The 12,556-nt window shown below is 45.0% G+C and overlaps 1 protein-coding gene across 1 annotated transcript in view; it reads left to right on the top strand.

The window, feature by feature from the left end:
• Positions 1 to 4,699, top strand: part of LOC103129621 (uncharacterized) — a 20,185-nt gene extending 15,486 nt beyond the window's left edge. The window contains exons 6-9 of the mRNA XM_016665272.1: positions 241 to 576; positions 651 to 989; positions 1,220 to 1,283; positions 4,320 to 4,699. Of these exons, the coding sequence (XP_016520758.1) occupies positions 241 to 576; positions 651 to 989; positions 1,220 to 1,283; positions 4,320 to 4,368 (788 nt within the window). The 3' untranslated portion in view covers positions 4,369 to 4,699. The remainder of the gene's footprint in view (positions 1 to 240; positions 577 to 650; positions 990 to 1,219; positions 1,284 to 4,319) is intronic.
• The last annotated feature ends 7,857 nt before the right edge of the window (positions 4,700 to 12,556 follow it).

Below are 12,556 nucleotides of genomic sequence, written 5' to 3'. Positions count from 1 at the left end.
ATCACTCGGGTCAGTAAACGCATCACTCGGGTCAGTAAACGCATCACTAGGGTCAGTAAACGCATCACTAGGTTCAGTAAACACAGTGATTTGTTTACTGACCCTAGTGACAACACTAGGGTCAGTAAACGCATCACTAGGTCAGTAAATGCATCACGGATGTCAGTGAACACATCACCAGGGTTACTCTGTCAGACATAAAGGCTTTATGTTTATGTCTACCCCATGTTCTGCTCTCAGTCCACCAGGTGGAGAAGGTTTCTCTGGTGGAGGGCAGCAGGTCGGCTGTCCTTCCCTTTAAGTTCCCGCCTCCCCTGCTGGCTGAAGCCTCTGCTGTGGACTGGAGGCTGTCGGACCGAGGGAACAGGCTGCTCTGCAGACACTGCAGAGACCAGGACTCACCAGCACAGGATCAGGCCCATGAAGGCCACATGATGAATGAAGACCTGATGACGACTGGAAACTGCAGCCTGACCATCAGGAACGTCTGTCTAACTAATGGTGTGTATATCGGCTCCGTCTGGGATCAGCATGGGAGGATCCTCCGGCAGAAAGTGGTGGTCCTCATACTCAGAGGTCAGTGAAGGCAGCTCCTCTTCCTCACCAGACACCATCTGGTTTCTCTGCTCACCTTCTGCTCTGACCTTCAGGTCTCCAGTTGGAGATCGTGAAGGTCACAGATGGGGACCCATCGGTGTCCCTTCCTTTTAAAATCCCTGCTCCTCTGGACGAGGACGTCAGGGTGGAGTGGACCCGGCCGGACTCCAGACAGACCGAGATCATCACCTTTAGGAACGGAGAGATTCATTCACCCAAGCAGATCCTGGGTTACCATGGCCGCACAGAGATGGACAAGGACCTGCTGGCGTCTGGAGACCTCAGCCTGGTCCTGAGGCGTCCCCGTCCTAAAGACAACGGCCTCTATAAATGCTGCGTCTACAGCAGAGAGCAGATCCAACAGACGAAAATGGTGACGCTCAGCGTTGGAGGTCAGTAGATACCAGCCAGATCGGACCCACCACAGGCTGCCAACAGGGCAAAACCCACCGGTCTGATGGTTCATGTTCTGAAGAGAAGGACCCATCCACCAGGATGCTGGGAGCAGAACCAGTACCCTGAGCAGTAGACTTCCTGTAAACCAGGGTCAACACAGGTCACAGGTAGCTTCAGGTGCTTCTTCAGTCTCTGAATGATGAGCTGATGGTCCTTCTGTCTGCAGAACCTCTGGACGCCAGCTTCACAGACCGACTGCTGGGGAAAACATCCAGAGATCCTCCTGCAGAGTAGGTGTCCTCCTGTTCTACTGTCTGATTGGTTATCATCAGAGATGTTCTACTGTCTGATTGGTTATCATCAGAGATGTTCTGCTATGATTGGTTATCACCAGAGATGTTCTGCTATGATTGGTTATCATCAGAGATGTTCTGACATCTGATTGGTTATCATCAGAGATGTTCTGATTGGTTATCATCAGAGATGTTCTGATTGGTTATCATCAGAGATGTTCTGATTGGTTATCATCAGAAATGTTCTACCATCTGATTGGTTATCATCAGAGATGTTCTGATTGGTTATCATCAGAAATGTTCTACCATCTGATTGGTTATCATCAGAGATGTTCTGCTCTGACTTTGCTGACATGTTTGTTCCCCACTGGGCAGTGGGTCCATGTTCCCTCATGGCCTGACTGATTCCCCACACCCTCCATCTCTGTCGTTGTGTCTTTGGGTCAGGCACTTCGCCTGGCCTGCTGCTGGTGGTGCTCAGCAGGGGGCGCCAGTGCCTGGCAGCCTGGCCTCTGTCAGACTGCCCCAGGGCAGCTCTGACTACTATCCAGTAGCTCTCCATGGTCAGAGGGTGAATGCAGACTGATAGATGAAATGTTGGGAGCCGGTTTCTCAAACGAACTGATTGGACTCCCAGCATTCAGCAGCAAGGCACTTTGAACTGCCTGCTGATGAAAATAAATAAAATAACTTACCTTCATGGTGCTGCAGAACATCATTGCTGATGTTACAAAAGCTACATAAAATCAAACTCTGCTGGTTCTCCTCCATTGGGACCCAAACAAGAATCCATGTCATGATCTGGGGTGAGTGGTGGTGAGGCAGAACGCAGACGGACCCAGGTTGAAAGATGAATGGTGATTTAATGAAGATTGGCTCAAACACAGTCCAGCTCAGGCAGAACACTAGCAACAGCTAATTACTGGTAGCAACTGAAAGGCTAAGACTGAAGACGAGAGCAGAGTAGACACAGGACTTCACCGTACGACTGTGTGCAACTACAGACAAACGACGAGGATCCGACAAGAGACAACAGGTGGGACTAAACACACTGGGAGGGAACTCGGGGAACGAGACACAGCTGGGAACAAGCAGGGAAGAGACAGGACAACACAGAAAAACAGAAACTAAACTCTGAAAGAGTTCCTGCAATAAGGGAGGAATCTGTCGTCTTATCAGTAGCCAAGGTTAAATTTAAACAAGTTCTGGATGATAACTGACCAATCAGATAGTGGAGAGGGAACAACTGCAGGTGGTTCAGAGCATCACTGAGCCCTGCAGGTCAGTGATTCAGGTCAGTGATTCAGGTCAGTGTTTCAGGTTGAGGCTGCTCCTGCGTTGCTCGGTCTCTTTGGGCCTCCAGACTCTCGTCTCTCATGTCTCTCATGTCTCTCATGTCTCTCCTGTTTTTCTGCCTCCAGCTGCCACATCCTGGCTCTCAGCCTGGCAGATGATTTGACTTTGGCACCATTTGTTGGCAGGTGGATGTTTTTAACAAGGTCAGAGAAAATGTGGCGGTGGTGGGTAAACCTGGCCCTCGTCTGGAGGCCGTCGTCCTCCATGTCACAGGTTCAAGTCCCAGCCTGGTGACCTTTGCCACGTCTTCTGTGCTGGCTGCAGTTACATCCACACTAATGTGCCAACATCACACCACACACAGTAGTTCAGTCACAACACATTTATATTTGGGTTTTTAGTCTAGGATTTAATTCATAGAATATCTGGGTTTTGTTTAGAAGCCATCGTAACACTGTATTCTGGAACAAGTCCGCACATTTTAGTTTACACTGTCATGTTTAGCTATATTTAACGTTTGTTTGTTCTTTGAGTTTCCTGAGTGATGCTCCATCCCTTCAGCAGAACGAGGAGGTGGAGCAAACCTGAGACTGCAGATTGGTTCATCCTCATCATGGGGTTCCTATGGTAGCTTCAGTCAGGGGTTTTGGGTGTTTTCCTCTTTGTGTGGCCTGATCAGCCAGTATTTAAGTTTCCCCTTTGTCTCATTTACAGACGTCTGTTTGTTTGAGTCAGTCTGAGATGAAATCTGTTACTTTATGGGCCCAATTTTGTCATTTTTCATTATTTACCCAAGTTTCTGTTTTGGGTTGAATAAAAACTATTCTTTTTGAATCTAACCCTGTGCCTGGTTCTCTGACTGCTCGGTTCTTCACATCCTCCCTCTTTCTTGTTGGTCTCTTTCCTGCCTCCCAGTAAAGGCCTGCAGAGCCAATGAAACCTGAGAAGGAAGAAGGAATGTTTTGTTTTTCTTTTATTGAACCTGATTTAACTTCTGGAAAGCTGAGCTGGTTTGGTGACCTCAGCATGGTGAAGTAAAGAGGATCATGGTTAAAGTCTGAATAGATCTGTAGCTGTGCTTCAGGAGAACAAGAGATCCTCTGAGATCCTCAGAGATCAGATTTGTGTCATGAAGGTTTATTGAAGTCCAGAACCAACCGATGCTGTAAACCAGGGGTCCCGAAGCTGAATGCCGGACCTCATTTGGTCCGGCCCCCTGAACAATACCAGAGAGCATTCAGTGTTTTTTTCATATATATGTGGATTTTTCTTCAACCACCAGGGGGGGCTCTTGAGCAGATATGAAACTTAGTTTCCCTCAATGGAATATATACTAGTCAGTACCAGTCACCGTTTCGATCACGGTTTTTTTCCATTTGCATTCTGGGTAAAATTCTATCTACAAACGCGAATATGACGTTGGCAGTAATCCAATTCCCCCCCCCGCCCGTCAACAAAACTTTTCTAAGGTTTCTTTCTCGAAAAACTAAGACCGGCCCCCGACCAGAAAAGGGAACAGCTATGTGGCCCTCGCAGGAAAAGGTTTGGGGACCCCTGCTGTAAACCTTTTGCTCCTTTATCTGCCGGTTCTAAATGACTCCAGATGAACTGAAGTGATGGAGTCCAGGTATCAGGATGTAAATACCAGTTTCTCTCCTCTGCAGACTGATGATGATCTGGGTTCTGTGGACAGTAACGTTTCAGTCCAGACTCTCCTGACTGAACGTCTCGTTTCAGGAACGTCCAGCTGCTCGAGGTCCCGAACTCATCGATGAATCAGGACTGACTTCTGGATCTGGTTCTTCTTCTGGACTCTGGGTCAGCTCTGGATGTCTTCAGAACATGTTTGGTACCAGGAGCCTGAAGCCTGGTACCAAACAGTACCAGCTCCAGTTAATCCAGAACCTTCAGGATTATCGTCGCGTTCAGAGACGTTTCAGTCTCAGGCGTCCTGATGTCTCTGAGGAAACCACAGCTTTCACTCTGGAAGGAAAACCTTCGGTCTAACCCCTCAGAGGTTTTCCTTCCTCTGGACCAAACGGTTGTTTTCTCTCCTGGGACAGACACTCTACATTAGCGGTTCTCAACGTGGGCGGTACCGCCCCCCAGGGGGCGTTCAGAGTACGGCAGGGGGCGCTGGCGGACATTTTTACGCTGGGATGCCTTTGGGGGGCGTTTGGTCGAAGGTAAACTTTACACTTTAAATGCACAACAATACCAGTTTAGACTTTGAGCAACTTGGTAAAACTGCATTGTTTAACATTAAATCATGCTTGGCTGCAACTGTATCGATGGCAGCTCTTCTTCTATTGAGTGTTTGTAGCTTCTGTTAGCCTGACTGTGTATCCCTCTGAAAAATGAACCCATTTAAATAAAGAAATAAAGAAATCCCTCCATGGGTGACCCCACAATAGAGAGCGTTCATTTTATAGCGTTAACATCGGTGCAGCAAGTGGTCCGGTATGAAACGGGGGAGATGGAACAACACAGCACTTTGAAATTTCAATAATCAGAATGCAGAAATTGTTTCCGTTATTTTAAAAGGTTTATGTCAGTCTGCCTTTTCCCCATCGATACGCTTCCCGACCGCTGCGCACCTTAGGGGGTTAAAATAATAAAGACGCACATCGCGTAAAACTCTGAAGCAGGAGAAGCGGGACATAAAACGGAGCGACGAACTAGATGTGAATTATGGCATAAAAACAGAGAATCCGACGCTGAACAGTGAAAAATCACCGCGGTAAAGCTAGCCGGCTCTGACTCCAGCCGGCCCAGCACACAATATACAAGTGCGCGGTCGCTCAAGACATTATGGTACACCCATTTACGTGCTGCTTTCACAATAAAAGCGCATATCCGGTCCATGTTAGAGCTACTCAAATCCGGCCGCAGCATTTGCAAACNCAACTTGTACTGTTTCCCCAAATGTTAAATCAAACCCATGTTGTCATTTTTAAACTTTTGTACACAGTTTACCCATCATCTGCCAATAATACAGTGTTTAACACCAGTGAAGAAACTTTTAGTGGCATGTTATGATGTAGACCTATCAGACCTAAAATGTACATAAATCCTTAGATTTCATTCAATATAAAAACCCAAATCTGCATGCAGATCCACGTTCAGATGAAGGTTGAATCAACATTGATATAATGTCAGTAATGGTTGAAACCCTAACGTTGATTCAACATACAAGTCACCGACCACTTTCAATGTTGTTTCAATCATTCTGTGCTATCTGGGTGGTGTGGACATGTCCTCACCCAGCACCGTGATGCTGACGTTCTCACTCTTCTGTCCAGAAGACGCTTCACACCAGAACTGTCCAGCTGCAGGTCCAGAGAGGCTGAGGACACAGGACGGACCGGAACCAGAACCAGGCGGCCCACAGTCCCCAGCTGGTCCTGTCCCCCTCACCGTCCATCCCTCAGCCGTCCGTCCCTCATGAAGACAGCTCAGGGACACCGAGGAGTCCCCGGTGAAGAACTGCTGCAGGTTTGGACTGACGGACAGAGACACTGGAGGACAGACGGAGACAACGTCTCACCTCACGGACCGGACCGGACTTCAGGTTCTGGTAGAACCATCCACTCACCTGGAGACGCTGACGCTCCACACAGCAGCAGCACAGAGACACCTGCAGGTTGCCATGGAAACAGAGAGAAGGTGAGAAACCTGGAGGGATGGGCTACTGGACCTTCCTCCATGTTGGTTCCTAAAGGCCGTCTGACATTTTGACTTTACTCCCTGAGAGCATGGAGGAGGAAACTCAACCAATCAATAATCAAATCCCTTCTGAATATGACCTCTGACCTGGATATGAACTGAACGTCTCTGACTGGGAGCTGAGAGTGAGAGACCGACGGACAGGAAGCTGTGGAGTTTATGGCTCATTGTGACCGTTAGCTGCAGCTCTATGTTTAGCTAACCATGCATAGCTAACTGTGTTTTGCTAACCACTCGTAGCTAACCACACGTAGCTAACCGCATTTTGCTAACCACGTTTAGCTAACCATGTTTGGCTAACCACCCATAGCTAACCACGTTTAGCTAAGCACCCATAGCTAACCACGTTTAGCTAAGCACCCATAGCTAACAGCATTTAGCTAACTGCATTTAGCTAACCACTCGTAAATAACAGCATTTAGCTAACCTCGCATAGCTAACTGTGTTTAGCTAACCACTCGTAGCTCACCACACGTAGCTAACCGCATTTTGCTAACCACGTTTAGCTAACCACCTGTAGCTAACCATGTTTGGCTAACCACTCATAGCTAACCACATTTAGCTAACCACTCATAGATAACTGCATTTAGCTAACCACATTTAGCTAACTGCATTTAGCTAACCACATTTAGCTAACCACTCGTAGATAACTGCCATGATGTCTTCATCTGTGGTCTAAAAGTCTAGCGAACCTGTGACTCTTTGATACTGAAATTTCCCACACTCCTTGAAGGCAGCACTAGCATAAGCAGCATAATGTGCAGGTGGTGAGATTGTGCTAAACTAGCGCTATAAACCTGCAGTCGATGTTTCATTGATTCATGGATTTGAGATTTGAAACAATTTTTAAGCTGCAGGACAAAAACTGAATAAAATTAGAGAATTAATTTAAATTAATATTTATTAATGTGTGTCAGATCTGCTGTGTCTCAGCTTTCAATGAGGGTTAATTTAGTGCATAATATTGAAAGTATATAAAGGTTTAAATGGTTGAATATTTATGTGAAATACCTCCTTAGTTCTGCTGAGCAGGGCCGAATCCAGGAGGTTTTTAACCAGGGCTGAAAGGGGGCCAGTGATGATGTTTGGGTTTTACACCAAAATAATGTTTAAAGTGTAAAGTTTTAAAACTGTTGAGGTCACCATGATGCTCTCAAATATTAATCAGATACAGCCTGAGCCACAGGAGGAAACTGTCCCAGGATGTTTCTAAAATGTCCTGCAGGAAACATTTCCTCGTTTCCAGTTTCAGATGGAGCTCAGGAGTTTTACCTAGTTAGTCTATTTCGGCTCGTCTGCTGGTAACGAGCTCTTAAAGGTTCTGCTCCGCTGGCGGCAAACAAGGAGGAGGCAGATAAAAGCTTGTAGAGCTTTATTCCTCTTTTTGGCAAGGCAAACAACGAACAACGAGCTGGACAGCTAGAGTCTCTAAAACTAACACACTCAGCTCTTTTTCTTCTTCTTCTTCTAACCCAGGCAGTCCTGGTCCTGGAGGTCCGGTGTCCTGCAGCTCTTCATGTCTCCCTGGTCCAACACACTTGGATCCAACAGCTGAATCTCCTCCTCAGTGCAGTCAGGTTTTACAGAGTCCTGCTAATCACGTCATTATTTGACTCAGGTGGGTTGAAGCAGAGACACATCTAAAAGTTGCAGCAGACCCTCCAGGCCTGGAGCTGCCCACCCCTGTTCTAACCTAGATGCTGCTCTCTACCGCCCCCTAGGGAAAGGCTGGGCCTGTAACAGAAGTTTTCTGTCAGAGCTTTTACTAAGTTTAAGCCAGACTAAATTTAACACTGACACATAAAGAGCTGCTTGAAGTAGCAGAGTACAAACTAAACCTAAAGACATTTATAAAACATGACGACTGTCAGGTCTGAAGCCTCAGGGACTAAGAACAGAGCAGCTACATGCTAAAGCTAATGTTAGATTATCTGTGTGTCTCTTTATGGTGACGATGATCTGAATTTGGCTCTTAGTGCTGAACTGGCTCTCCACCACTGGCCTAGTCAAAGGAGCAGACGCTTTGGCTTGTTAAAGAAAGAAACGTAGCGGGTCAGAGCGCCGACTAAAGCTAAAGAAGCAAATATGAATAAAAAAATGTTTTAGTTTAATTCAACCTCTAAAGTTAATCGGTCGGTTCTGGTTCTGGTTCTGGTCGGTCCAGATGGGCTGGATTTCAGGTCCGATCTGAGCCAGAGCAGATTTCTCCTCCAGATGTGAACCAGGAGGAACAGCTGGAGATTAAATTAATGATTAAATGTCTTTATGGACCTCAGAGTTTCTCCACTGAGGAGGAAACGTTGGACGTGTTCATCAGATTAATCTGGATTCATGAAGCTGCAGGAAAATAAAATGCAACCAAAACTCCAGGTTAATATTATTTAAAACCCGACGGTGAAACAGAATAATTATTGGAGCCAAATATGTGTATTCTTGGTTTGGTCACTAGAGGGGGCTGTCGGCTCCTTCACCTATATAAGGAGGTGACTGGCTGTCACTCGCTGTGGCCGAGTCGTTATTAACACCGTTACTGTGTATTATTGTATTATTGTTTTATGGAATAAATGGATTTTGTTGACAAAGTTTCGTCTGACTGGACCAAGGTGGAGTTTGGTCCACCTTGGTCCAGTGGACCTCAGTCTTTAATCAGGACTGATTAAAGACCCGGTGAGCAGGAACCATGTCAGCCGTAACGGGTCAACGCTTAACCTGGTGAAGGTTGAACTGGCTAATGAACTGGTGAAGTTATTTCAGTCTGTTTGTTATTGCAGCAGGAAGCCAGTTCAAGGCTTCACATCATAAAGACACAAAGTCTAACAGACGTTAGAACATAAATACGATCAGGTCCATCATCAGGTCCATCATCAGGTCCATCATCAGGTCCATCATCAGGTCCATCATCAGGTCCATCATCAAACCATCAAAACAAAGTCAAACATCATCAAAGTTTCATTTCGTCTCTAAAATCATTTTTAGTCTGAAATGTTTCACGATTCACTGCTCAACTCAGTTCAGCTGGTTTAGTTTGCTGGAAGTTTGTTCCAGATCTGTGCTGCATAGAAGCTGAATGCTGCTTCTCCTCTGTTTGCTCCGGTTCTGGAACCAGAACCAGAACCAGAACCAGACCCAGCAGGTTGATCCAGCAGCAGAACTTTAATCCGTTCAGTGATTCATCAGGATTTAAAGTCTCTCAGTGAAGGAACGTAGAACTAGGTGATGTAGAATAGAAACAGCATCTATTCTATTTATCCTCTGGTCGGCTGGTCCAGAACCAGCAGCGGGTCAGAACCGACTTCCTGCTGCTGCAGGAACCAGAACCAGAGTCCAATGAGTTCATCTCTGATATTCAGTTTAATTCTCTGATTAACAACAAATTTAATCTGCAGACGTCTGACAAAATGTTCTGGTTCTGGTTCCCGTCAGTGGACCAGAACCAGAACCAGGACCAGAACCAGGACAGTCCAGGGGGAAGTTTAAATGTCCTCCCAGCCTGTCCCTCCTGTCCCATCAGACGGAGACGTTGGACTCACCGAGCAGCAGGCGGCCGGAGGAAGACTTCATGTCGTCTGGAGGAAGACTGCCAGAGAGCGACATCACTTCCTGTCAGGAGTTTCACACAACTCAGGGTGGAGAGTTTCCACTTCCTGTTGTCTCTGAGCTCAGAGCAGGTTTCACTTCAACCCACAGTCAGGATTAGATCAGCTGCTGTCAGACAGATTATTACAGATTATACCATTAGATTGTCTAGAACTATGTAGGTTACACCAGATTAACCAGATCTAGAACCTCCTGTATGTCTGTACCTCATAGATTATTACAGATTATTATTCTGGGTTATCATATTAAACCTGAATCAGGGATTATTCTGGGATGGACTGGAGTTAAAATTCATTCATTCATTGATGAATCAGTGATAATCTGGAGATGTTTTCCCTCTGTTTGGTTTTCTCACATCAGCCCAGATTATTCATGACTTCATATAATTTCAGTGTTTGGGATTAGATTCACTAGATCAGGTTTTATTTGTATTTATTATGGTTTATTTTTTTAAATGCATGTTGATTGATTTGAACATACAATATAAACCCAGACAAACCAAACAGGAAGAAGAAGAAACGGAAAGCAGACCAATCAGCAGAGTCCAGGTCGTCCTTCCACATGACCTTCTGACAGGTTGGGTTGGATCTCTTCTGGACCCAGCCAAGTGGAAAACACCGACCACCAATCAAACTCTGACTTTGTCAAAGTTTAATCCATTAAACTATATTAACTCCTCCTTCCATGAGGATTCAGTAAATCACTCAGCTTCCAAACACTGAGCAGAGATTTATTTCTATTAGTGTTTATTAATAATTTATCAGTGTTTTTAGTGTTTATTTCTGTTTATGGTTCAGGTTTTCTTTCCTCTTGGTTCCTGTTGGTTTAACCATCCAGTCTGCTTCCTCTTCCAGCTGTTGATCATTTCCTCATTTGCCTCGACCTGCTGCCTTCCCAGCTGCACCCACTGACCTGTAATCAGGGCCGGCCCAAGGCATAAGCTGCCACTTAGGGCCCCAGGGCCACTAAGGGCCCCCTCAGTGGAGCTGATTTTTTATTTCTATTAGTAATAATTTCTATGTCATTATAATATCAAAAACACACAATTTCATCGTGAAGTTATGTTTTTACAATAATATATATTTGATAATGTATGTAGAAATTATTATTTTATAGACAAAGAAAATAAGTAAATTGCTCTTGGGGCCCCCTGGTGGCCGCGGTAGGTACCGCAGCTCCGCCGGTACCATGAGCTGCAATGAGCATCCAAACGTCCAAAGCTCCGGTCAGAAGCTAAGCTAGCAAAACAATGTCTGGGAAAAGGACTCATCCTTCAGGGACGGAGAGAAGAAGGAGGAAGAACAGAAAAAAGCCCAGATAAAGGTTTGTTTTAATGAGCCTTGGTGATGTAAAGATTAGTAAAGCTGCTAGTAGTAAATTAGCCTGATAGCGACCTGGACCGGTCCAGTTCAACAGCCAGACATTTATGCTAGGCTCTCTGTGTGAAACTGAGTTTAAACTGTAAATGAGTTGATTCTCATGGTGGTTCTGTATATTTCTGAGGTATTTTGGCTTCAAAACGCCGAGTTTGATAAGGTTTGATAATAATTAAAACTTATCACTGTCTGACATCGTCTAGCTAAATGTTCCTCACCCTTTCTGGCCCAGCGCCCCCCCAGCCTTCATCCAGGTCCCTCTCTGCCCCTCACCAAAGAATCTGCAGACTACTCTGCACTGACTATTATTTTGTAAAATTTGGCTCCCATTTAAAGCAGAACTTACAAATACAAACAAGGGGGTTACGTCACAGGCATCAGGAAAATATGTTTCACCAGTTAAATGGAGAAGTAAATAAATAGCCCAACACTCAAATATGAAATTATGTTGACCTTTTGCAACAATAATTTATTACAAAAAAACACGAACTAAGAAAATAATAACAGTTATCCTGATAAATAAATCAGTAACCAAAACTCTCTCAAAATAAATTTAGGATAGGTTTAATCCACTTAGTTCATGTTAGTAAAGAAACTCAAATGGTTAAATGTCCAAATCTTCTTGATCCTTTTTAATACGAATATTGTCCAGAAACGAGTTCCATATCATGGGAGAATATCTCCTTTTTAATCCAAAATCAATCCAATCCAAACGAAAAATGCCAAGCGTCAAAAACCTCCCCCCAAAAAATGAGAAAAAGGAGTGGTACCACCAAAAATCCCCCAAAAGAAACGTAAAGTCCAGATCTCACCGGGAGTGTCTTTCATTAATTGTATTAATATTACTGTCACTATTGTAGATGTTTTGATTTTTATGCTTGTTTCTGTATTTATCATCAATAATAATTTCCCAGAGAACAAAAAAGCCATGGGAATAGAAATTATTTTCACAGGCGTTTATGAAAAATGTAATGAACATTCAGGTTAAAATCTGTAGGCCAACAGCAGCCAATCAGAGTGGAAAAAATATTCTTATTCTTTTCCATTTTCTAGTTGTTAAATATTCCACAAAATGATAAAAGATGAACAACATGCCAGTTTAAACTTTGAACTATTTGCAAACCGGCTGAGCTCTGCAGCATTAAAACATGGATAGAACTGTAATTAAAGCTCCGCGGAGCCTCAAGCGGCCCTCGCAGCCAAGCGCCGCTCAAGCCTAGCCACCGCGGATGTTCCAGCACCGCCTCCCCTCAGCCACCGCCTCCCCTCAGCACC

Source organism: Poecilia formosa, unplaced genomic scaffold, assembly GCF_000485575.1.
Source record: "Poecilia formosa unplaced genomic scaffold, Poecilia_formosa-5.1.2 Scaffold560, whole genome shotgun sequence".
NCBI classification, from domain to species: Eukaryota; Metazoa; Chordata; class Actinopteri; order Cyprinodontiformes; family Poeciliidae; genus Poecilia; species Poecilia formosa.
The sequence above is the reverse complement of the archived record's forward strand: the minus strand, read 5'-3'. Positions and strand labels throughout refer to the sequence as shown.